At 38.9% G+C, this 27,072-nt stretch overlaps 1 protein-coding gene across 2 annotated transcripts in view; it reads left to right on the top strand.

Moving 5' to 3' along the window:
- CNTNAP5 (contactin associated protein family member 5) overlaps positions 1-27,072 on the top strand; it is an 820,459-nt gene that overhangs the window by 185,474 nt on the left and 607,913 nt on the right. For both annotated transcript variants that reach the window (XM_021695826.1, XM_044913255.1), the window contains exon 3: positions 11,217-11,410. In XM_021695826.1, coding sequence (XP_021551501.1) covers positions 11,217-11,410 — 194 coding nt within the window. The remainder of the gene's footprint in view (positions 1-11,216; positions 11,411-27,072) is intronic.

The following is a 27,072-nucleotide window of genomic DNA, read 5'->3' as shown; positions in this document are numbered from 1 at the left end:
TGGTCACTTCCTTTGAAATGCCAAGCTGAGGTTATTTCTAAGTAGCACTCTGTAAAATGCTAACTCAAGCAATCACCTATCTGATACCACTAATACTTCGCTAAGAGACAAGATCTTCAGTTTGCCAGTTCACTGCATTTAACTTAAAGCGTTGTAACTTAAAAAATATGGTAATGCAACTAAGGGCAGTGTAATTAATGACATATATTTGTCTAGTGATTGACAGTTTACCTGTATTTTCAATGAAGGCCACACCCAGGTGGAAATAAATTGTATTTGAATAGCATATTGTACGGTGGATACTTTTGCTTTGTCTAACCTGGAGTAGTTAGGTAGGGTCTACTCAATTCCTTTGTTTAAAATCTATCTAGAAATCTTTCACTTAAGACATTGTGGAAATGCCATTAAAAAGATGAGCTAAGGATTATTGAATCCACCATATGGAGTGAAAATGATAACAAATAACCAACTCCAAGAAACCAGAAAACAGGAGTTAATATAAACAAGCATTTCTTGTTTCTCCAGGATTCCAGTTTGGATGCTCAATATCCTGTGGTGGTCCCTTCCTTGGAGGCCCCTTTCAAGTGTCTCAAACTACACTTCTCTTAGTTAGACTTGTCTGTGCAATCACTTACTTGTGTCTGGACTTTATTTTGCTAATCAATGTAAATGTTTGGTAAAAATCCAGATTTTATAAGAGACATGTCATTTGTTTTGCTATGTACTTGCTTCTAATCAATCCCTTCCACAAAAGTATTCAGAGCAATCGGTATTATCCCTAAGATATCTCTGGTAGGGTAAATTTGTATGCAAATAACAGAAAACTCACCAGCTTGGGGAAAAAAAAAAACTCAGTAGCGTGAAAAATATTAAATGATTGAAGCTAGGTGCATGGAAATTGAGAGGTGTCCATACTTCTATTTCTTGAACAGCACGGTAGTCGCAAAGGTGTTCACCCTGGAATAGCTTATTAAGCTAAGTATTCGGTTTGTGAGGTTTTTCTGTATCTGGTGTTTTATTCTACTTTTTTCTAAAGGAATAAAAATAAAATTTATTACTCTACATCAAAGGAAGTCCTCAGTGAGCACAGGCTCCAGAGATGGTGGATTCAGTTCAACAATGCCATCCTCAGAGTCCACATCCTTCTCCAGCTAATATGCCCACCCAACATCTCAGACAGACTCAACAACATTCTGGGAAACAGAAAGCATGGACTCCTAATGTTTGCTTTTAAGCCATCAAATTCAATTCTTTAGACAGCAGCATGCTGAATATCACCTCAGAATTTGTTAACAAAAATGTAGATTGTCTGGACTTATCCCAGACCTGCTGGACCAGGAATTCTGGCAGTGGGACCTAAGAACCTAAGAACCACTGATTCTGATGTGCTCAGATTTGAGAACCATGACATAGAGCTGTGAGACACTTCCAGGACCCAAGCCTGCCCAACCACTCAGCTTTCACATCACCAGCAGTATTCCTCTGTCCAACTAGCCATAATTGGGTCATATGTCCACTGCTGGACCCAATCACAGTCAAGGGTGATGGAATTACCTTGACTGGCTTTAGGCTAATAATCTGGTATGGAGTAAGAGAATAACAATTTTTCTTCTCTCTCCTCTCTCTCGCTCTGTCTTGAGCTAGATCTCCTACCATTTTGATGGGTTATGTTACACATCTTCCAGTCAAAGGAGTAACTTCCTAATGAGTTGAACTGATGCCAGAGTTAATTTTTGGAACCCAAAATGAAGCTTTTGAAGTAACAGTTAAACACACTTGTATTTAACCATTTTGTGGCCATAGTCGTAAAACCTATGAGTAGACAAATATTATCTTGATCCTTGATTCTTGCTAGAGTGGACACTTAACTATATTATTTTTATAGAAATAGAGAAATTACTTGCCCAAAGTCATGGAGTCAAAAGTGACTCTTTCAACTCATGCACCAGACCGAGACTAGGCACTGTCTTTCGAACAAAACTGCCCCAGGAAACCAAGGTAAATGCAGTATATGAGTTGTGCAAAAAGTATGCTGCTCATGAGAGAAAAGTTTTAAGTGGTAATGCCAACAATATGAGATCTGCAGGTTTAAATGACTTTCAATTCCACTGCTCCATTTTCCCTTCAAAAATCTTGGGAGACTCATTTCTTTTCTCTATATGCCTAAAAATAGGAAGTGTCTTATCTTGCTCCTCAATCTTTTATACTGCTTTACTCATGGATGGAACTCAATAATTATATATCCATTAAATGAGGAATAAATAATCCACTAAAAGCACCCCCCCCCAGGCCTGAGCAGCCAATGTGTAGAGTTAAATTGTATTGATCTGACAAATTAAATAGAACTCAGCTTCCAGCATTTTATAAGAGAAATTCTAGAGCAGTGCTAGCCAATAGAAGTTTCTGCAAGGATGGAATATTTTTTAGCTGTGCTATCTAATAAGGTACCCATGAGGTACACATGACCTTTGAAATGTGGCTAGGGCTACTTAAGAACTGAAAATTTAAGTCAAGCTAATTTAAATTTAAAGAGCTATATGTGGTTAGTAGCTACCACATTGAACAGTATAGTTCTGCAGTCTTTTTTTTTTTTTTTAAGATTCTATTTATTTATTTGAGAGAAAGAATGAGATAGAGAGCCTGAGAGGGAGGAGGGTCAGAGAGAGAGAGGCAGACTCCCTGCTGAGCAGGGAGCCCGACGTGGGACTCGATCCCAGGACTCCAGGATCATGACCTGAGCCGAAGGCAGTCGCTTAACCAACTGAGCCACCCAGGCGCCCATCTGCAGTCTTTTCTAGTTTTATATACATGACCTTCTCACCTGGGTCTTTTTATGTGTATGTGAATCAATCCTTGGCCTGCAAGGGGCATAAATGTGAGATATCCACCTTGGGACTGACCTCCAGATTTTCTAAGCCCCAATGCCCTCCTGCTGATTTCCCTCACTTCCTGTATAACTTCTGAACTGTGAAATGTGCAGCCTGATATACTTTTCTGATCAATGAAGGCCTTAATGGCTCCACTCTTCACAAGGGAAGTACTCACTGTAGGACATCACAGCTGAACTATCTGAGTAATGAGCATCAGAACCCTTCAGAGAATGACACAGCTATCTCCGATAAACAGAGACACACAGGTGTGTGAACAAGTATACATACTATAGAAAGGGCTGTTGGATCCCATATCTCCTGGACCTCACCACTTTCAGTACAAGGACATCTTAGAAGCTCAGCTGACATGGGACTTCCGATTTAAATTATTTGCAGGGGAGTGATTTCTAGAGATAGGTTGTGCGGGAAGGCAGGGGGAAAGCTAGCAAAAAATGTGGTCTCAACTGAGGCCCAGCTTCCTTCCGAGGCCAAGAGGAGGTTCAGGACCACATATTCCACCATAAATATCAGCCATGTCTTGAGACAATGGGATTGACTTTTGGAACTTTGTAGCAGTCCACCACTGGCTGAGATGAGAACCAGGAAGTGACAGCTTCCTGGGCAAGCATGCTTCTGTTTGGCTAAGGGTAAATCTCTGGAGAAGAGGACAGACATTTCTAGTTGTCAGCCTGCACCCACAGTTGGGGGATGGATCCATCTGCTAAGGAAGACCAGCGGGGAACCTTGAGGCTATCCCCCAACATAACCACTTTCAACCCCAACAACTACACCTTCCCTACTCTACTTGAGGGCTCTCTTTCTGCCTGCCATGAGTTTCAAGCAATACTTGACTAAGTTGGGATATATGTATGTGTATATGTATAATATATATTATGACAACACTTGAAATTGAACCCCAAATTGCATCCTGCACTGATGGGATGAAGCTCATCCATAGGAAGGCTGGCTTGCTGATGTGCCAAGGATTGCTCTCCTTCCTTCCCTGTCTCAGCTCCATCTACCTAACCCAACTTCCTGGGGTTAATTCCCAAATAAACTACGTACACTCAAATCCATGCCTTGTAATTGACTTCTGGGGAACCCAAACCAAGAGAGCCACTGTCACCCTGACATTACTCTTGAGGCAGCCTCAGTTATGACTGGATCTGAATCAGATCCCGATTCTCCCCTCCCTTTCATGAGTCTCCTCTTATGATCCCCTTTGGTCTTCTCTGAAAATTGGCCTTAGTAGGGCCAGTTCAGGTTTTCCAACAGGTTTTTATCAGTTTTGAAACCCACAGGGTGTTTGATCAGGTTCCCACTTTCTTTTACCCCAAGAAGCTCCTTATTGCCTAAATAAATACGCAGGTAAAAGTATGGGAGCTCTGGCCAGGGCTGGCCTGAAACACCTGAGTCCTATTACACCTGCCCAGTAGCAGAAGGATGATGCCCAGGCTTCCAGCCAACATCCTCACCAGCCTCGGAAATCCCTGCCCAGCCACAGGTCCTGTTATAAATGGATGATAACAACTCTGTGCATGGAGGTGCAGGAATCCCTCCTGAATGCTGTGTGCAAGTTTGTGAATATTGTTATCACTCTTACCCATACTATATAATGTTAAATATTTATGGGACAGTGTCTCTGCCTTTCTCATTACTATGTCTAGGTAGTTTTGTCCCTGAAAAATATTGAACCTTTGCTTACACAGGCACCAAATATTTAATAATTAATGATGCAGCTAGTAATTCAAGGTAACCTCCCAGTCATTTGTGACAATGTGCTTGTAGCTTTTTAGGGCCTTGACTAAATCTGGGGGAAGGCACATTCCTAAGAAACCTATTCCCTATAGGGTTTATTTTAAGGTTTTTAAAAATGGCTTTGTACTAAAAACAGATTAGGTGTGAAAATGCTGTGTGTGTGTGTGTGTGTGTGTGCGTGTGTGTGACTATTCTAGTTCCTGTTGGTTTTGTACTAAATTGACTCTCTTTTTGAATGGTAGTTGCAAAATTTTGCTGAGCAGAGGGCTATATATAATCCATTTTGTCCCCATTTCCAGTGACATCAATCAACTCTTACTTCCTTTTCTAGTTATAAGTGGAAATAAACTATAGAAATGATCCCGGAAAGTATAGTGCCCTTCAACAGATGAATGGATAAAGAAGATGTGGTCTATATATACAATGGAATATTACTCAGCCATCAGAAAAGATGAATACCCAACTTTTACATCAACGTGGATGGGACTGGAGGGGATTATGCTAAGTGAAAAAAGTCAAGCAGAGAAAGTCAATTGCCATATGGTTTCACTTATTTGTGGAACATAAGGAATAGCATGGAGGACATTAGGAGAAGGAAGGGAAAAATGAAAGGGGGGAAATTGGAGGGAGAGATGAACCATGAGAGACTATGGACTCCGAGAAACAAACTGAGGGTTTTAGAGGGGAGGGGGTTTGGGAGATGGATTAGCCCAGTGATGGTATTAAGGAGGGCATGTACTACATGGAGCACTGGGTGTTATACGAAAACAATGAATCGTGGATCACCACTTCAAAAATTAATGATGTATTGTATGGTGACCAACATAACATAATAAAATAAAATAAAATAAAATAAAATAAAATAAAAGTGGAAATAAGTGTAGAAACTGAGGAATTTCTCCATTTTCTACCAGTTATTCTGTTTCATGCTTAGAGCCTCCCCTATCATGTGAAGTGAGGAATAAGCATCATGGTATAAAGGGCTGAGAAGGGAGCTGCTGGGAGTCAGAAGATCTGTTTGTCTTGTCTTAGTTTAAACCTTGTTTAGAATTCTCCATAAGGATAATTTCTTTTTTTTTTTAAGATTTTATTCATTTATTTGACAGAGAGAGACACAGCGAGAGAGGGAACACAAGCAGGGGGAATGGGAGAGGGAGAAGCAGGCTTCCCACCGAGCAGGGAGCCCGATGCAGGGCTCGATCCCAGGACCCTGGGATCATGACCTGAGCTGAAGGCAGATGCTTAATGAATAAGCCACCCAGGCACCCCATAAGGATAATTTCTAAGACTGAAGACACTTGTTTCCACTGAAACCTCAGGAAGGGCGAGACATCAGAAGGACTGGATTGGAGAACAGTCTCTCACCACCATAAACTGGTTGACCCTTTGAGGCTGCTTTATTCTCTCATAAATGGAAATTAAAAATACATTGTTGATAGCTATGGGAATCAGGTGAGATATTCAAAGCAAAATGTGAAGTGTGAATCGTGTTTCTCATGAGAATCACTACTTTGGAAAAGAAAAAGGAGCCAGGGAAGGGTTTTCTGTCCATCCTGTTCAGAGGCAGTGTTGCCAAGTGGTTGTGTTTGGGCTCTGGGTCCTGGTTTTGTGGGTTCGAATCCCTTGTTCTGCCACTTACTAGTTATGTGATCTTGGAAAAGCTGTCCAACCTTTCTGTCCTCAGTGTCACCACCTGTAAAATGGGCATAATAATAATATCTATCATACAGATATTGATGTGTGATCGTGAATGAGTCCGTGTGTGCCAAGTATCCAGGGTGGTGCTGAGCACTTAGCAAGGACCATCCGTCAGCTCCAGTGTGTATGAATGAACACTCCAAGGGCGTGCAGGATGGGGGTGATGGGAAGGAGCAAAAGGGTTAACTGGGAGTGTAAATAAATATTCAAGCAAGAGCCGAGGTGGATATTTCTCAATTAAAAATTTTCCAGATTTCCTTGGCAATTGTTAAGTCTGAATTTAACTACACATCTGTGTTTGGTGTGGGGAGTTGGGGGACAAATGAGACAAGGGTGTCCATTTTTAGGGTCCAGAGGCAATTTCAGGTTGTTATTTTTTGTTACTGTTGTTTCTGATAATCAAAAATAGCATGTAGGATTTAAGCTATTTTGGACGACTACATAGATAAATAAAACAACTCTTATCGGAAAAATATTAGAACTGAAATTGTAGAAGCTGTCTCATCCAGTTTTTTCCCAAGCCACTCAGCATATCAAGAACAACTTTCTTTTTTTTTTAAAGATTTTATTTATTTATTTGAGACAGAGAGAATGAGAGAGAGCACATGAGAGGGGGGAGGGTCAGAGGGAGAAGCAGACTCCCTGCCGAGCAGGGAGCCCGATGCGGGACTCGATCCAGGGACTCCAGGATCATGACCTGAGCCGAAGGCAGTCGCTTAACCAACTGAGCCACCCAGGCGCCCTCAAGAACAACTTTCTAAAAATCAGATTCCCAGGTTAGGCCCTTGAATGAGTTATCAAGGAGAAAGCCAAGAACGTGCACTGTCATCTTCACAAGCCCTCCAAGGTGTTTCTGATGATTGAGCCCCTTGAAGAATTTCTCATCCATTCTAACCTCAGGAGCAGAACTGTGTCTTGAACCAGATTTCTTATGGCTTTCAGTCTGTAATTTCCTTTTCCCATCTTCTTCCCCAAAGTGACATAAGGCAAATGTAGTGTTCCGGGCTTGGGCTGTGCTGAGATATAGTGTGTAAATCATTCAGGACCCCATGTCTGAAAACTTTTGGAAAATTCTAGATGATATTAAAATCTAAAGTGAAGTTAGTTTTCCTTTAAAATCTTCCCTTTAAGAGAATTTAAATTCTCTTAAATTTAAATTGAAGGGACTATGGGAATTGCAGTTCATGATCATTGATACCTCAACCACAATTACAGACAGCCCTGCCTTAGTTTACACCTTTGATTTGCCAAACACAGGTATCTGTGTGTATGTTACACTCCCAATTCAGAGAATAATTCAGAAACAGAAAGCTAGTGTGGGCATGGAGTGTGTTTAGAGTAGCTGCAAATAGTATCTTTAAGCTTCTCTCATCATTTTGAAAACACATACATTGTTTGGTGCAAGGAACAAAATGTTTTCCATAGCAACCACGGCAACCCTGGATGCCTGGCCTATTAACTGTAATGCAGGGAACATCTTCAACAGCAGGGAAAGAATTCTTGGCGATTATCACCCAGATAGTATCCCTCTGTTGTAAGAGCTTAGTCTGAAGCTTCTGGGTTTGGAACATTTTTAACTCAATGTGTTAATGCAGGTGAACAGCAACAATTCCATTTCGGTTAATTTCAGGGTGATTAATAAGCTAAGGATTTTACTGTGGGCAAAAGGAAGATGTGATTTTCTTTGGACAAATTTGAGGAAGTCTTCTAGCATTAACTCTCCCTCTTTTGTTTTGTCTTGTTTTGTGGTTTGGTTTGGTTTTTGGTCAATCTACTCTGATTTTATGCTTTGCGAGGTGACAGAGAGAGTTCCTTGTCATTTTGTTTTTCTCTTCCATTCTTAACGTAAATTCTTATCATATATGAGTACGATAATAATTAGAATAAATGAAGAAAAATTCCTAAAGCATGACTAGGAAGTCTGGCTGTGGATTATTGAGGATAAAACAGAAATAGTTAAGGTTTTAGAATTTTGATTTCAAAAATAGTGATGATCACATAAAAAGTCACAAGTTGTCACCAGCTGTACAATTGCTGTACATATTCTTTATGCAATAAACCAAATAAATATGAGTCTCCATTTATATAAGAAAGACATGCTGATGATAGAAAATATGTTACAGGCAAAAAGCATAAAAGGATGAAATCACTCATATTTTCATTACTCAGAAGAAATCACCACACAAATTTCTCTTCTATCATGTTTTAATACTGTTGAGATCAAAGTTTATACAACCTTGCTTTTTTTCACTTAAGAAGAAAGAGGCCTCATGAAATGGGCAGGAGGAGAAATTGAATGGAAATAAAGAGTAGGCTCAGAGTCATTTTGGACTTTTTATTTATTTATTTATTTATAAATGTAAAAGCTCTTCTTAAGCCTCCCTGTCAGTTGTGAGAAGTTGAGAGAAGGTAGTCCAGACTGGGAATTGTGGACAGGTTAGTGAAGACAGAGCTGGTTGATAAAAATGTCCGGAAGGATCTGGCATGTCAGAATCTCTGCTCAAATGCCTCCTCCCAGTGCCTTTCCTCTTTATTGATTTTATGGGTTTTTAGAAACCCTTTTTTTTTTTTTCCTGCTACATAATATTCTCAAAGAGCTAAGCTTGAATCCCAAGTGTCAGGTGTTCTAAACTTGCTGGATCTCATTCTCCTGAACTATATAATGGCAATTGTGTTATTTATTTCACAAGATATTATGTATGTTTTAAAGTAGGCTGAACTGGGCGCCTGGGTGGCTCAGTTGGTTAAGCGACTGCCTTCAGCTCAGGTCATGATCCCAGGTCCCGGGATGGAGTCCCGCATCGGGCTCCCTGCTCTGCAGGGAGCCTGCTTCTCCCTCTCCCACTCCCCCTGCTTGTGTTCCCTCTCTCGCTGTGTCTCTCTCTGTCAAATAAATAAATAAAATCTTTAAAAAAAAATAAAAAAAATAAAGTAGGCTGAACTGCAGTATCAAAAAAGTTCTAATGTTCAATGTCTTAAACAACATAGATGTTTAGTTTTTGTTCATATTATTATTCAGGTCAGGCATTCAAGTAGACAGATGCTTTCCTTCATGTGATGATATGGGATTCCAGGATCTTTCCATGTTGTTGTTTTGCCATCAACTAGGGCCTTGGTGCCAACTGCGTCCATCAGTCATAGAAGGGGAAACAAGTGGGGAAGAGACCAGTTGGCTTGGAAGTGGCATGTCTTCTTCCTAGTCACATTTTGATTGGAGAGAACTTATTGTTGTGGCTATAAGTATAATAGGATGGAGAGCAGAATTGAAATTAAACTTTACACCTACCACAGAAGAAGAGAAATGGATATTAGGGAAATCAGCCATATCTGCCACTGTATCCACATCTTGCAAAACACTTAATAAAATACATTCCACAGTAGATGCTGAGCATGTTCCTTCTCTTCCTTTCCATGAATTTCAGTCTTCTCAGGAAAGTGAAAAAAAAAAATCAAACAAAAGCTTAACAGCAGTAGCTATTAGGAGAAAATCAACACACAACTTGTAGGATGTGCCTATGACTAAAGTAGGGTCCACCTCACATTCTCCATACCTTGTGTCTACATGTCCACTTCCATTGATGATAGGCTGTCTGCACTGGGGAGCCAGGACTCAGAAAAGTTCTCGATTACCAAGGACAAATCCCATTGACTCCTTCTGAGATAGTGAGAAAGTAGACCGGGACATTACTAAAATGATTTTCAGTGACATAGCTTAAAATCAAAAGGGATTATTGATTAAGTCCTCTAAATTGAAAATTTAATTAACTCCCCAACTCGATACCCTGAGCAAGGTGCTTCACAAAGGTGTTGTTTCCCTCTCATCCCCACCCATGGTATACACATTCTGCCTTTCCAGGATTCCACTCAGTATTTGGAATTTATGAACTCTTGGGTCACTAAAAATGATTATTGACTTCATTATTTCTATGTGAAATGAATACAGAAGACTGAGGCCACACGTCTTCCAACTGAGCAAGAGCTAATATTGATCTTCTGCAAAGTTCCAGTGTATCAAATAATGAACTTTTGGAGCCCAAAAGTTTTTGTCCCATGTAAGAATATTTTTGTGTGTCAAGTATACTGAGTCCCATGTAGATCTGGAAATGTGGCACACTGTCTCACGTCCCTCTGAGATTTTATGTATGCTGTTCCCATGTCCCTGTCTGATCTCTCCAACGTTTTCTCTCTTTAACCTTGTTTGCCTGCAACATGGTCATACTTGCTTCTTCAGCTCTACTGTCTCCCCATCACTGTCTCAAGGCTTTTCTGATCACCTACTGAGACATTCTGTCCTCTATTTTCCTATCGCACCTTGTGTTTGCCTTTCATAAGCCTTCCCATCACATCACGTTGAACATTTTTATTTGCATGTCTTTCTTTCTTCAGTACCCAGAATGCTCCGGGTGCTCCATGAACATTGGTCGAATGGATGAGACAGAGTCAAAGATATAGTCAATGATCTTTCATCTTTGCATCCACAGCAAAAATGTCTGGGCCATGGTAGAGGGAGGGATGAAAGAGTAGAGAAAAGAAGGAAGGAAGGAGATCTCAGTCAGGCAGAAGATAGAAAGCATGTTACAAGATTAAGGCTGTAAGAAGATAAAAATAAATAAATAGTACCGCTTGTACTAGGAATCCAGAAAATGGGAACTAATGCCCAAGGAAAGACAGGAAGAGTTATGGAAGGAACAGCGTGGGTTCAAGATGAATCTTGAACCATAAAAGAGAATAGGATGGAAGAGGAGAATGGAAATCAGGCCATGCAAGGACAAGCAGGGCGCCATGGGGGGTAAAGACATCTTAGCAGCACACCATTTCATTTCTCTTTGGGAGCTGAGAGTTGCGGCCATGTGGGATGTTACTACAGCTCTCCCTCTGATCTTCTTCCAGGAACTGGCGGTTGGTCTCCAGCAGATTCCAATGCTCAACAGTGGCTCCAGATGGACCTGGGAAACAGAGTAGAGATTACAGCAGTGGCCACGCAGGGAAGATACGGAAGCTCTGACTGGGTGACGAGTTACAGCCTGATGTTCAGTGACACAGGACGCAACTGGAAACAGTACAAGCAAGAAAACAGCATCTGGGTAGGACATCTTTTCTCTTCCAATGAATGAATCTGAGATATTATAATGGTAACCAGTGAGCATTTCTATCATTTTCCTCTACCCAGATTCTTGGTAGCTTAATAACTGTGGAGTGCCCATTCAGAAATAATTAGATGGTGTATGAGTCCTATCTCCAGCATGGCTCTAGTTCCAAGGGAAATTAGGATGCCTGTTGAAAAAAAGTTTCATGTTTTCCTCCTCTTCTGGTAACTTAAGTAATTCACTGACTGGGTCTCAATTCTTCATCTATAAAAACAGAAGGATACTGCAAGAGTCTGATTGTTAATGAGAATGTATTGATTTATTGAGTATGTATTTATTTACTCACTTGTTCATTATGTACCAGGCACTTTGCACACCTCCTAATGACCCAGCAAGCTCAGTTATATAATCCGACCAAAGCTGAACAATCCGTTAAAATCTCAGCATGAGAATCTGTAGTCTGGTCTGACTTTAAAGCCACTGTGCTCAATAGCCTCTATTCAAGATTTGAAAACAATTAAAAGCTTTAAAAAGACAAGAGAAATATAAAATGTAGAATCATTCTGATATTAGAAACAATCTTCGCCTAGGAAGTGAAGGACAGTGTGCTCCAAGTTGTGAAAAAGAACTTTCCACCCCCACCCCAAGGCCCAAACTCTTGACCTCCGGCGTAGTGAAAGGCTGTCCCCAGCCTGAGGTTAGAAAAGGAGGCCAAGGCACAGAGCAAGAGGCACCTAGAGGAGGCTTCAGAAACTCATGCACTAAATAAAATAATTCGTTACTTTACATTGCTTATAATTTAAGGAAAAACATCTCCAAATATTTATTTTTCTCTAAATGTACATAAGATTGAAGATTTGGCAATTGATAGAGTAATCTGTCCTTCACATATTCTCCCTACCTGTTTTCCCCATTAAATTAATGCCACCTATGGTTTCAAATTGCTGTTGTCTATATTTTTCTGTGTTGGCCCCACCAGTTGAAAACAGATTTCTATTTTATGTTCATCGTTATTTGATAATCGCCATACTCATCAATATTGCTAATTGAAAATAATAGTAAACTGGGGATTGAGATTAGTTATGGCAGATTGAATCTTGAGAATACGATTATTATCATCTTTATTCTGGGTTGCCTTTTAATATTAGGTTGTAATACTTACAGAAAGCACAGGTTTTCTTCATTTTAAAAATTGGATTTTAAGGGGCATCTGGCTGGCTCAGTCAGAACAGAATGCAACCCTTGATCTTAGGATCGTGAGTTTGAGCCCCACACTGCGGGTAGAAATTACTCAAATAAATAAAACTTAAGTTTTTTTTTTTTTTTTTTAAATAAGGCTTTGGGGGACTATTCTATTTTTTCACTCAATTTTGAAGCCTCCATAAATTTTTACAGGTTTTTGTTTTCTTTTGTTTTGCTTTTAGTTTGAAATGAAAAATAAGCACACCTTCCATTTTGAAGAACAATTTTAAGGTTTTATGTTGACTTGAGAAGGACAAATAGATGTGGGATTAATTATTTTCTTCGGCATTTTCGATCAGAACCAGTTGTTTTTCAAAATGAATTGCAGTTTTGAATTCTTTTGTCTAAATATTTTTATTGAGGTATAACTGATATGCAATATTATATTCATTTCAGGTATACAGCATATGATTCAACATTTGTCTACATTGCAAAATGGTTACCACAATAAGTCTAGTTACCATCTGTCACCATACAATACAATTGTCCATATAATATCATTGTCTGTATTCTCCATGCTGTACATTACATCCCCATGACTTTTTTATTTTATAATTGGAAGGTTGTACTTCTTGATCTCTTTCACCCATTTTGTCCATACCCCAAATCCCTCCCTTTGGCAACACCAATCTGTTCTCAGTATCTAAGAGTCTAGATTTTGTTTCTTTTGTTTGTTTGCTTTGTTTTTTAGGTTCTACATGGTAAGTGAAATCATGTGGTATTTGTCTTCCTCTCATTGACTTATATTACTTAGCATAATACCATCATGGGACATCTTTATCCATTCATCCATTGATGTACACTTGGGTTGTTAGCATACCTTGGCTATTGTACATAATACTGCAATGAACATAGGGGTGTGTTATCTTTCTGAATTAACATTTTCATTTTTTTTGATAAATATCCAATAGTGGAATTGCAGGATCATATGGTCATTCTATTTTTAATTTTTTTTGAAGCATCTCCATGCTGTTTTCTATAGTGGCTGCGCCAGTTTGCATTCTCAGCAACAGTGCATGAGGGTTGCTTTTCTCCACAGCCTTGCCAACACTTGTTATTTCTTGTCTTTTTGATAATAACCACTCTGACAAGTGTAAGTGATAGCTTATTGTGGTTTTGATTTTCATTTCCTTGATGATTAGTGATGTTGAGCATCTTTCCATGTACCTGTTGGCCATCTGTGTGGCTCCTTTGGAAAAATATCCATTCAGATTTCCTGCTCATGTTTTAATCATTTTTTTTTTATTGTTCTCATTGAGTTGTATGAGTTCTCTATATATTTTGGGTATTAGCCCGTTATCAGATATATGATTTCCAAATATCTTCTCCCATTCAGTAGGTTGCCTTTTGGTTTTGTTAATGGTTTCCTTTGCTGTGCAAAAGCTTTTTAGTTTAATGTCCCATTTGTTTATTTTGCTTTTGTTGCCCTTGCCTTTAGAGTCAGATCCAAATATACATATATACATACATATATATATATATATATATACACATACATACATATATATATATATATATATATATATATACACACCACTGATGTGAAAGAGCTTACAATTCGTATTTTCTTCTAGGATTTTTATGGATTCAGGTCTCACATTCAAGCCTTAAATCTATTTTAAGTTAATTTGTGTTTATTTTATAAGATATTCATCCAGTTTCATTCTTTTGCATGTAGCTCTCCAGTTCTCCCAGCACCATTTGTTGAAGACACAGTCTTATCTCCATCATATATTTTGCCTCATTTTTCATAAATTAGTTAACCATATATGTGTGGGTTCATCTCTGGGCTCTCTATTTTGTCCCATTGATCTATGTGTCTGTTTTTATGCCAATGCCATACCATATCTTAATTACTATAGTTTTGTAGTGTGGTTTGAAATCAGGAAGCATGATGCCTCCAACTTTGCTCTTTCTCAAAATTGCTATTTGGGGTCTCTTGTGGTTCCATATAAATTTTAGAATTCTTCTTTCTATTTCTATGAAAAATGCCATTGGAATTTTGATAGGGATTGCACTGAATCTATAGACTGTTTTGGGTATCTGGACATTTTAACAAGAGTAATTCTTCAAATCCATAAGCATGAAATATCTTTCCATTTCTTTCTCTCTTCAGTTTCTTTCATCAGGGTCTTATAAAGTTTTAAGTGTACAAGTCTTCCACTTCTTACATTAAATTTATTACTAGGTATTTTGTTCCTTCTGATGCAACTGTAAGTGGGATATTTTTTTTTTCTTTCTGATACTTTGTAATCAGTTTGTAGAAGCACAACAAATTTTTGCACATAATTGTTATGCCTACTATTTGCAATACTATGTTGAATGAAAATGGGGAGAGTGGACATCCTTAGGAGGAAAAGCTTTCAGCTCTACACTGTTGAAAATGATATTAGCTGTGGGTTTGTTACATATGACCTTTATTATGTTGAAGTCCCTTCCCACTATACCTCTTTGTTGAGAGTTTTTATCATAAATGGATGTTGAATACCATCAAATGGTTTTTCTGCATCTATTGAGTTGATCATATGATTTCTAGCTTTCACTTTTGTTAATGTGGTGGACCACATTGATTTGTAGATGTTGAATCTTGCATCTGTGTGATAAATCCCACTTGATAATGGTATGATCCTTTTAATGTATTGTTACATTCAGTTTGCTAATATTTTGTTGAGGATTTTTGCATTTATGTTCATTGGGGATATTGGCCTGTAATTTTCTTTTTTGTGTTGTCTTTGTCCAGTTTTGGTATCAGGGTAATTAATGCTTGGCCTCATAAAATGAGTTTGGAAGCATTCCCTCCTCTCTACTTTTTTGGAAGTTTGAGAATAGGTATTAAATCTTTGAATGTTTGGTAGAATTAACCAATGAAGCTATCTAGTCCTGGACTTTTGTTTGTTGGAAAATTTTTGATTGTTGATTCAATCTCCTTACTAGTAATTGATCTGTTCAGATTTTCTAGTTCTTTATGATTCAGCCTTGGATGAAACTAAGTTTCTAGGAATCTAACAATTTCTACTAGGTTGTCCGATCTGTTGGCCTGTAATTGTTCATAGTAGTCTCTAACAATCCCTTTTATTTCTGTGGTATGAGTTGTAACTTCTCCTTCATTTCTGATTTTATTTGAGCCCTCTCTCTTCTTTTTGTGGTGAGTCTAGCTAAAGGTTTGTCAGTTTTGTTTGTCTTTTTAAAGAACCAATTCTTAGTTTTGTTGATGTTTTCTATTGTTTTGGGGATTTTTCTTTGTTTGTTTGTTTTGTTTTGTTTTTATTTCACTTATTTCCACTCTGATATTTATTATTTCCTTCTTTCTACTAATTTTGAATTTTGTTTCTTCTTTTTTTTTTCGAGTTCCTATAGGTGTCAAGTTAAATTCTTTATGTGAGTTTTCTTTGTTTCTTGAGTTAGGCCTGTATTACTATGAACTTCCCTCTTGGAATCTCTGTTCCTGTATCCCATAGATTTTGGCATGTCATATTTCTGTTTTCATTTGTCTCTAGATTTTTTTCTCTTTTGATTTCCTCTATGATCCAGTAGTAGTTCACTAACAAGTTGTTTAATTTCCATTCATTTGTAGTTTTTCTTTTTTTTTTTTTTTAAGATTTTATTTGACAAAGAGAGATACAGCGAGAGAGGGAACACAAGCAGCGGGAGTGGGAGAGGGAGAAGCAGGCTTCCCGCGGAGCAGGGAGCCCGATGCGGGGCTCGATCCCAGGACCCTGGGACCATGACCTGAGCCGAAGGCAGACGCTTAATGACTGAGCCACCCAGGCGCCCCTTGTTTGTAGTTTTTCTAGTTTTCTTCTTGTAATTGATTTTTTAGGATTTTTAATGTTTATTTATTTTTTTATTAGAGAGAGAGAGCTTACGAGTGGGGTGTTGGGAGAGGAGCAGAGGGAGAGGGACAACAAACAGACTCCGTGCTGAGCATGGAGCTTGACTCAAGGCTCAATCCCATGACCCTGCGATTGTGACCTGAGCTGAAATCAAGAGTCGGATGCTTAACCAACTGAGCCACCCAGGTGCCCCTTGTTATTGAGTTCTAGTTTCATACCATTATTGTCAGGAAAGATGTTTGATATGATTTCAATTTTCTTGAATTTACTGAGATTTGTTTTGAGGCTTAACATGTAAGATACCCTAGAGAATGTTCCATGTGCATTTTATAAGAATGTGTATCCTGCTGCTTTTGAATGGAATGTTCTATCTATACCTGTTAAGTCCTTCTGCTCTAATATGCCATTTAAGGCTGATGTTTCCTTATTGATTTTCTGTCTGAATAATCTATCCATTGATGTAAGTGAGGGTTAAATTCCCCTACTATTATTATATTGCTGTTGATTTCTACCTTTAAGTCTATTAATATTTGCTTTGTATATTGTGTGCTCCTATGCATGGTGCATAGAATTTTATGTTATATCTTCTTCTTTGGATTCTTTTACCATTATGTACTGTTCCCTTTCTCTTTTAGCACAGTCTTTGTTTTACAATCTATTTTGTCTGAGCATAGCTACACCAGCTTTCTTTTTTTTTTTTTGCTGGTATTTTTTTTTTATTCTTATGTTAATCCCCATACATTACATCATTAGTTTTAGATGAAGTGTTCCATGATTCATTGTTTGTGCATAACACCCAGTGCTCCATGCAGAATGTGCCCTCCTCAATACCCACCACCAGGCTAACCCATCCTCCCACCCCCCCAGCTTTCTTTTGTTTTCCATTTACATGTAATGTTTTTTTCATCCCTTAACTTTCAGTCACTGTTGCTTTATCTCTGAAGTGTCTTGTAGATAGCATATAGAGGCAAGAGGCTCGCATGAGACTGACCCAAGCTCATACTGGTGGTACAAGAATACAAAACTACTTTCTATTTCTCCTTTATCGCACTTGATTATTTTTTAAGTTTCACAAAATTGATTTACTTTTTCACTTTAAATGTAAACTTTATTGTAAAAATAATGTTAAGCCTTACTGTTTTATTCACATGTTGCTGAAGTAGGAGTGAGAACACAGCCATAATATTGCATCGTGTTTCTATAGTGTATGGATGGAGTTCAAACTCTGAAACTGCATGCCCATCAAAGAGAGACTCAGTATTTTGCCAAATGTACATATGTAAAATATGACTTGTGCTTAATATTCATTATTATTTCCACAAGATTATACTGCTGGATGAATAGATTACATTGAGAAGTTTTATTTACTCATTTTACTTTTTATTTTAAATTTAAAATTAGAAGTAAGATTATAGATTTACCAGAATTAAGCCTGATAAACAAGATGAGAGCAATGGGCAAACAAGAGATTTTTATTAAACTCTCTAAATTTTTCTATTTAACTTTTCATGAAAAGTCAATACCTAAAAACATCAATATCAAATACTGAAATAAGGATGATGTATCATGGAAGTAGAGAATCTCTCGAATGAGACTTTCACATGGTCTTTTGAAGATTTTCAATTTTCAGATGATGTGGAGTTTGCAAATTCAGATGAAATTGAGTTAGCAAACAATACAACTTAGGGCATGCTGTGGATGGGATATCAATTTACCAGTACTCAAGATATTTATTTTATTTTACAAAGTTCATTCAGAATGAGAATCCTGAAAATATATCTATCTATACAATGTACAATATCAAATATTCATGCCCTAAAAATCAATTTGAAGAATTTCTGATCTGGCACTGAATGCAATGTTCATGAATGAGGCCACCAGGCAGCCGCTTAGAGATGAATCATGATTTATGAACAAGCCAGAGTTCCCCACTTCACTAAATAATCAGGTGTGAAGGTCTCAGAGACAAACTTAGTGACAATTTTAGTATCTTAGCAGATTTAAAATCTCTTCCTGGTTGGCTTGTAGACATGCCAAGAAAATATAAATATTAAGATTCTAACTCTGAGCAGCAACATTAGCCTATGTTTGGTAAAGTGGATAAATATATTTGGAACAGAGGGACCTCTAATTAAATCCACACAGACCAAAGTCCCATTACCACTCATCTGGAAAGATAGGCCCATAGAAACACTTACTGTCTCAGATCTATGCATGAATTACTACTTCAGTTCTGAGTCCCTCCTGTGTGTGTTCAAACCCTTAATGAATCCACCTATGTTTCCCACATACAGCATGCAAGTGTTCTAAAAACACATTGCCCTCTATGTGCATTGACATGTTCCTTTATTTTCTGATATTTATCACTCTGAAATTTGAAAGACAGCCACTTGTGCCTATGTTTTAGTATATGGTATCTTATTTTTAAATTACTTTATCCACATTGCTCATGTTTGTGTACAAGTCAGTTAGGATCCTTTCCTCTTCTCACCTAAGATAGAAGGTCTCCATCTTTTGATCTATTATAAAATTTCAGGAAAATTTTCACTTGTCTTTTTCTTGAGGTCTTTTGCTTCCCCCCCCACACACATTTCTGGGTAAATCAACTGTGCCAGGTGCATTAGCTATAGATGCAAAAGCTTTATATGATGATTCAATAATATATGTTTCATTTTCAATATCCTCTGATGGCAAGTTTCATACCCATTCTGGCTACAACAGCGTATCAGGGTAATGTTTCCAGTTAAAGGACTCACAAGTATTTAATAAGTTCTTATTAGGACAGGGTAAGAAGCAAATGCAAGAATCCTCAACCCTTAAGGTAGGCCCTGCCAGTACATGCCAAAAATGCATTTCACTCATCTCAAAGTTAATTTCCATTGTCATAGCTCTGAGATTCCACCACCCTTACCAGATTTCTTGGATGTAAAATATGATATATATCACAATTATCTTACCCTTTTGTATCCAAGAACTTTACCACCAGAAACCCACAGTGTACATAAGACAAAGCCAAAGTCCCCAAAGTCATCTTACACCTGATCTCCATCTTACGCCTGGAGATCAGGTGTAAAAAAAATCCTTTTTACTGAGGCATATTGGATAAAAGATTTGCCTTTTCTGACTACTTTTACACATATATGAAAGTGTTCATAAAAACTCTTTCTGTAATTCAACTCTAAGTGCCTCCTGCTTAGAGATTTTAATGTTACCTAAAAATTTCAGTAACTTTTAAACGTCTCCTACTGCATTTTATTTATGATGATGACAGAAAATAAGAACGAGAACCAATGTATAAGAATCCCAGATCTTTCAAATTTCTTTCTTCTAATCATTTGCCTTTTTCCCCCTAAGTTTAATCCCATTATCAATGTTAAAGCTCTATTCATCTTTGTAGAAAAACTTATTCTACTCATCTTTTCCAGAGATAATCTAATGAGCCCCTCTCAGGTACTGGTTTTAAACAAGTATCTGTTGTTGGTGGATCCCTCAGTATTGACCATGAAGATATTAGTGGTCTGTTTTGCCTACAGGTTCACTCACTTCTTCCTAGTCTCCATTTAATTAGGCATTCACAATCAGCCTCTGCTCGATACAGGTCATATATTTTGAGATGGCCCCATTCTAATCAGTCTTCATGCCATAATATAGGAAGTTTCCCTCATGAGGGATGCAAGGACCACAGTGATATGGACCACTGGGGAAAACAAGAAGCTTAAAAAGTTGAGGTCATGACTAAAGCAAGGAACTTTGCAGTTCTGGCACCTACAAATGAAATAAGATCAGTTCAGAATACATCCAAAGGGCTGTAGTGAATTGAATTGATTCCTCTGGGGTCTATATTCCAGAGGCCCAATGCAGTGAAGGGGCTACTCTATCCAGCACTCAATATGAATAGGCACTCGGCTAAGATTACCAAAAATATTGTCTAATACCTTCTAAATAAGCTAAATGAATTGTTTCTATTTTAAGGGGGAAAGTTGAGGTTTAGAAGGGCCAAGGAACTTGGTCCGTATCACAGAAGTAGTAAAGTGATGGACCAAGATGCAAACCCACCTCTGCTTGTCCATAAAGCTTAAGCACCTAAATCACCAGATAACACTTTAGGTAGTGGTTGATGGCATAAGAATTAAAACCCAATAATCTAAGACAAGGGGCTGGTGCAAACTGGGCTGGGATCAGGACACATTCTGGTCCAGTGCGGAAGTAGCCTGCTAAGTGAAACCAAAGTGGAAATTCAAGTTTCATCTGGGCTGAACCAGCATGGTGAGCCTTGGGGGACATCTTGGTGGACATGGCAATGCTCAGAAGGTATCTCTAACATATTACATCTTTAAGGTATCCTTAACACATTACGAGTTTCAGATTCTTCCTGCTTGGCTCTCCAGTCAGTGGTGTGCTCAGAAGGAGGTTTAGAACTAGATTTCCAGCCTATGTCTTCTGTTGCTGATTCTGTAAAACAGATCATCAGAACTAGAGTTGGGAGAGACTGATGTATACAATCTCAGAATATGTCCCCCTCAAGTGTTAATGCATTGAAACCCAGTTGTTTGCTCATGCAACTGGTAATGAAAATGTCTACTTCCTCCCCTACAGAATGGTCTTTCACATCTTTTTTTTTTCTAAAGATTTTATTTATTTATTTGAGAGAGTGTGAGAGATCAAGAGGGAGAGGGAATAGCATACTCGCCACTGAGCAGAGAGCCCAATGCAGAGCTCAATCCCAGGATCCTGGGTCCATGACCTGAGCCAAAGGCAGATGCTCAACTGATTGAGCCACCCAGGCATTCTTCTTTCAAATCTTCTAACAACTGGAGGCCTTGATTCCTTTCCTTCACTGATGCAATTTCCATTCCAGTAGACCTGCTCACTGATAGCCAGTAACATATGGCAGATTCCATCCTCCTCACTAGCCCATCACTCCCCTCTGAATATACTGTATATTATTGATAATCAGCTTACAGTTTTCTGAAAATCATGTTGCTTCTTCCCAAATCCATCAGGAATGTAGTCCTTTATCTTAGAATCCTTTGGCCTGTATGATAAGGTGGTCTATGATTTCCTATAGCTTTATGGAATCCACCTTAATATAAAGGGCTTGCATATGTTACCCAACACTTTCCTCACACAGAGATCAATTGAAACAATGGACTATACATTAAGCTCATTAGTCCCCTCATTTCACCTTGAGTGACTTCTGAACTCTGGGACATGTTCTCTGATCTTTATGATTCATACACATTTATTTTGCCAGTTTGGTCTAGAACATCCTGAGTATTGATCACTGTTTGATATAGTATTTTAAGCCTACCAATTTCAGAAAACAATTCGAGAGTGAGAATCTCATGACCTTCAACATGTATCTTTTAAACTCTCATTATACGCCAGGCAGTGTGCTGGGTGTTGGGCATAAAAAGGGGGCTTTCGGGTGTACTTAATCCCTTCCATGGATGTGCAGAACCATCAGGGAGAAGGCAAATGACACTGAAACAGAACATGTGTGTACAAGCAGCACTGATGGCCATCCAGGAGCATGAAGCTTCGAGAAGGTGTGCTGGTGAGTAGACAGTGCAAGAGACAAAGATGAGTCCAAAGGGCAGGGACCACGTTCAAGTTACTTTGGCTTCCCAGCAACTACAGAAGCCTGTATGACTAATACAAACCCAACAAATATAGAAAGGGAGGAAGAGAAAGTCATAGGAAGGGAGAAATATTCACAACAGGATACGTGCTATAAGCAAAATCTGAAAGGAAGATGTATAAAATATAAACAAATTATTAAAGGAAGATGTATAAGATGTATCTGAGATATACAGAATTAATAACTTTAGATACAAGATTTCCCTGGTCAAATCTATGAGATAAACCTGGAGAGCAAGGCTGACTAGATATTGTGGACTACTAGCGCGCACATATCTTCTTTAGCTACAGATCAAGAAAGTAAGTCATTATGTGTTTATGTACTTTGTTTCGATGGGTTGTTTTCTGTTTTTGTTTTGTTTTGTTTTGTTTTTTAAATAACAAAGACCACATATAAGAGAATGCCATCAAATATATTTTTCAAGATCTTGTTAATGGTTTTCTCCTTAGCTCTCTCTCATATACATATAAGCTTTTAATGTAGATATTTATTTCATAGTTGGTCATAACTAAAAGCTCAGTTAAGAAGTTAACCAACTAAAAGCTGGTTAGAATGTTGCCTCTGGGGGTGCCTGGGTGGCTCAGTCGTTAGGCGTCTGCCTTCGGCTCAGGTCATGATCTCAGGGTCCTGGGATCAAGTCCCACATCGGGCTCCCTGCTCGGCGGGAAGCCTGCTTCTCCCTCTCCCACTCCCCCTGCTTGTGTTCCCTCTCTCGCTGTGTCTCTCTGTCAAATAAATAAGTAAAATCTTTAAAAAAAAAAAAAAGAATGTTGCCTCTGACTAAATGGAGACCACCGGTGCAAAAGTGAGACCAACAGAAACAAGGAGTGAGGGAAATGTGGAGGCTTTTGATTAGAGTCACATTCCAGTTGCACAATTGATTGCTTATATGACCTTGAAAATATCACTTAACCTTATTAATAATGATTCTCCCCATCCATAGCAGGCATATATCTAGAAACTTCCAGGCCTTTTGCATCTCTTCCTCTATACTTCCCTGCTTGGGATCCTTGGTTTATGGGCTGCCCTGCGGATTATAATAAGAAAGACCTGACAATAAAGCCTGAGTTTCACTAGGGATCCAGCTTAAAACAAACAAGGCCCCCTCAGAGCTTGATATTTCCTGTGAATCATCCCCATAGTTTTGTCCTGAGCACTTTTTGTTGACCTTAGATTCTCTTATCTCTGGATGAGGCTCTGTGGTAAAGGGAAGAAGGAACAACTGGCAAATCAGCATTGTGCAAGCAACAGCTGGTCTTTACCCCAGAATCAGCAGGCTTCCCTCCAGCCCTCTGACTCCACATGAGTCCATGAAAGTTCCACAATGATGCCCATCTGTTTTCCCTTCTTAATGTTAGAATTTGCTGAGTTGTTTCAGAGAACTTCCCAACATGGGGTCTAGCCTCTTTAAGGAGTAAATACTTTCACACATTTACACATGTGGCATTTAAACACATCACATGGACAAGGAGTCAATATGTAGTCTTCAGGATTAATATTCATGTGGACACTTTCTAGGGGAGAGCAGATGTTTGCAGTCTCCTACAAACTGGTTGCATTTGTAATGGAATGAGGTCCAGCAGCTGATCATCAAAGGAAGGAGGATAATCTGGTCAAAATTAATTCTTCTAAACCCACTGCTATTAAATTAAACTTATTGCTAAAGTCCTCAGCAGTTCACAGGAAACTTGACTTATAAGTGTATTTCCGATATATATATAAACCAGTTAGGTTTTGGGAGACACCCACCTCAGATTTGGAGAAATTGAAGTTAATATCTCAACTTTAACATGCAGCAGAGCATTAGATTTTTTTATGTGAATATATTGAATTATTTTAGCAACGTATAATGATTGAGGGGAAGAAATCTAATTAACTACATTTTATTCATTTAGTCTTTAACTATCATGATTTTTTTCTTTTTCTTTTTTTTTCTCCTTAGATTATATCAGTCCTTGAAGTTTGGCAGCTCAAAATTCTATTATGACTTTGATAAATGATTTAATCCATAAAAGTCTCAGTTTCCTCCTCTGCAAAGTGGGTATATGAATGTTCTTACTTAATGTGGTCTGTGAAAGAGAGATTCTCAAAAATAAATGTGCCTCAAAATATGGAGCACTGGGCGTTGTATGAAAACAATGGATCGTGGATCACCACATCAAAAACTAATGATGTATTGTATGGTGACTAACATAACATAATAAAATTAAAAAAAAAAAGAAATGTCCCACAGGGCTTAAGGGACAGATTACTGGGCCCTACCTGCCGAGCTTCTAATCCAGTAAATTTGGGATGGGGCTGAGAATTTACATTTGTTAGGAAATCCCAAATAATCCTGTGCTGCTGGTCAGGGACCTTACTTTGAGGACCACCATGTAAACTGTAAATGGGTTAATGTGTGTAAACTCTACACAATGCTAAGTAAATAAAGGTTAGGTATTACTGTCCCTACTGAAGGTGGGTATACGTGAGGCATGTGGTGAAGATACCCAGAGGAAACTGGCTCTCAGTTTTCTTCCTTTTGAGCTTTGTACACAAAATGGAAAGCAATCTTTTAAATCTTTTTTTTTTTAAGATTTTATTTATTTATTTGAGAGAGAGAGAGAATGAGAGACAGAGAGCCTGAGAGGGACGAGGGTCAGAGGGAGAAGCAGACTCCCTGCCGAGCAGGGAGCCCGATGCGGGACTCGATCCCGGGACTCCAGGATCATGACCTGAGCCGAAGGCAGTCGCTTAACCAACTGAGCCACCCAGTCGCCCGGAAAGCAATCTTAAAAGTCATTTTTTTTTTCCAATAAACTAAATACTCAGTGGAGAAAGTAAGATCTCCCTGTGGTTACAGCCAAAGATAGTCACCCACCCAGGCTCATTAAAAACAATTAGCTGGGAGTCCTGGTAGCAGACAGAAGAGCTAGAGGAAGAGCCTGGGGGAGTTACTGATGCCTAAAGAAAAAGCTCTGGGCCAAAGTCTGAAGCCCCGGGTGCCTACTTGGCTCTAGTCAATGGAAGGATTCCAGGCCTGGCAGGGACCTCACGGAGGCGAAGAGTCTCTCAAGTGTTCTTTAAAAAGTCCAAAAGAAAGCAAGCTTCATTAAGTTTATGATTACAATGATAGCAGTTGATAGTAAAGACAAAAGCATAATCTAGTCAGCACAGTTTCGATTCCTGTTAAGTATCCTTTCCAGGTTTGTTTGCCTTCATGTTAATAAGAACAAGGAGAGAGAATCAGCAAAATGTGAGTGTGAGCAGGAGTCGATCTTATGTTTCAAATCCCTGGCCAAATGTGACTGATCATGTGGGAGAGCATCCTTCCCCCTGTTATGTCACCCAGGGCACTGCTCCTGCCCGAGTAGCTGTCTCAGCTAGAGAAGGAACCGCACGGTTTCACTAAATTTGTCTAGACTCCAGCCTGACAAATAATTCTCCAGTTTCACTACTCAAGAATTATTTGGAAATTAATTTGCAAGTCTATACAAAAAAAAAGAGCAGTGCCTTTTGGGGGGGTCTTATTTTGTTTTTAAGTATTGGAAGAAGAGAGAGGGAGTCATAAAAATCAGGCTGGAATTATTTCGTCCTGTGGGAAAGATGTGCTTGTAGAAAAAAAAAAAAATCTGTAGCAGAGAATCATGAACCCCCAACATCCTGTCTTATTTGATTGTAATTTAGGATATCAAACATCTGTTAGGCACATTCTGCATGCAGTAAATTAAGCGGACTTCAAGAGTAGAATGTAGAAATTCCTAGTCAAAGGTAAGATAAATGCCTGGAAAGGTACATAATGGAAGAATATGCACAGATGGGCATATAGATGAGAGCATGAAGTTTCTGACTTGTCAGTAAAGTAAGTGCTATGAGGTTTTTTTTTCCCCCAGCAGTTATTTTGATCTTGTAATGGTTCTTCCACAGTTTTGTCCTATCTGTCCTCATTTATGACACCCTTCAATAATCGGCAGCCAAAGTTCCATGAGTGGACTGCGAAACAAAGTGGAAGCAACCAATGAGATAAGGACTGAGTCGATACACATGAACAAGTTAGTGCTATGGTCTAAACACACCAGCTGCCTGTGTGTGGTAGCTTCTGTGACTGGGAAAGAGTCTGAGCCAGAGGGAGAAAGGGGAGTGCGGTGTAGGAAGAGAGGTCCCTGATACAAGGCTGCATTTACTCTGAGGGGTGGGAACTTTCTGTCTTCAGTTTCTACGGCCAGGCTGCCCCTCACCATTTCGCACCTAGTGCATATTTCTGTGTGGTGTCATGTTGTGTTTCAGACATTGTGTTTACATGAGAGCTATAAGCACGTGAGAATTTCAGAGGGTAGGTGTGTAAACAGAGACAGCACCGAGCCATCACTTGGGAAGGGCATCCTAAGCCACCTGGATAAACATAATTTGAGGAAAGATCCTGTGCTTGCCAGCCAAGCTCGGCTTGGAGGCCTGTCACTCAATCCCCACTCCATCAAGCAGGCTTCCCCTACACGAATCATATCACCAAATGCATACATAGCTGGCACCGCTCGGGTAGGTGGCTTCTCCAAGGGCACCCCACGTGGTTCACCAGTGATGACCACCCACTCTGCCAGTGAGCCCTGGTCTTCTCTCTGAGACAGCTCTGGGAGAGACAGATGCTCTGGACGCCCCTGCTGCTCCTTCCTTGGTGGGAATTCTAATCTGTTGCTTCTGATTCCTCCAAACACCCTTTCTTCATTCCACATTTTGTGTTCGACTTCGCTTTTGACATGGATTTCTCACTTAATGAGTCATTTCTGAAACAATTAAATGACAACTCAATAAATGGCTTTGTCAGTGTCATGCAATGAAAAGCCAAATTATCATGCTAGAGAATGCAACATCGTTCTTATAACATCTTAAAGAGGTTTTAAAAATAACTACACAGTCACAAAAAATGTTTCAGGTATTTAAGTTTGCAAAATCAATAAGAATATTCT

This window comes from Neomonachus schauinslandi, chromosome 3 (assembly GCF_002201575.2).
Source record: "Neomonachus schauinslandi chromosome 3, ASM220157v2, whole genome shotgun sequence".
NCBI lineage: Eukaryota > Metazoa > Chordata > Mammalia > Carnivora > Phocidae > Neomonachus > Neomonachus schauinslandi.
The sequence above is the reverse complement of the archived record's forward strand: the minus strand, read 5'-3'. Positions and strand labels throughout refer to the sequence as shown.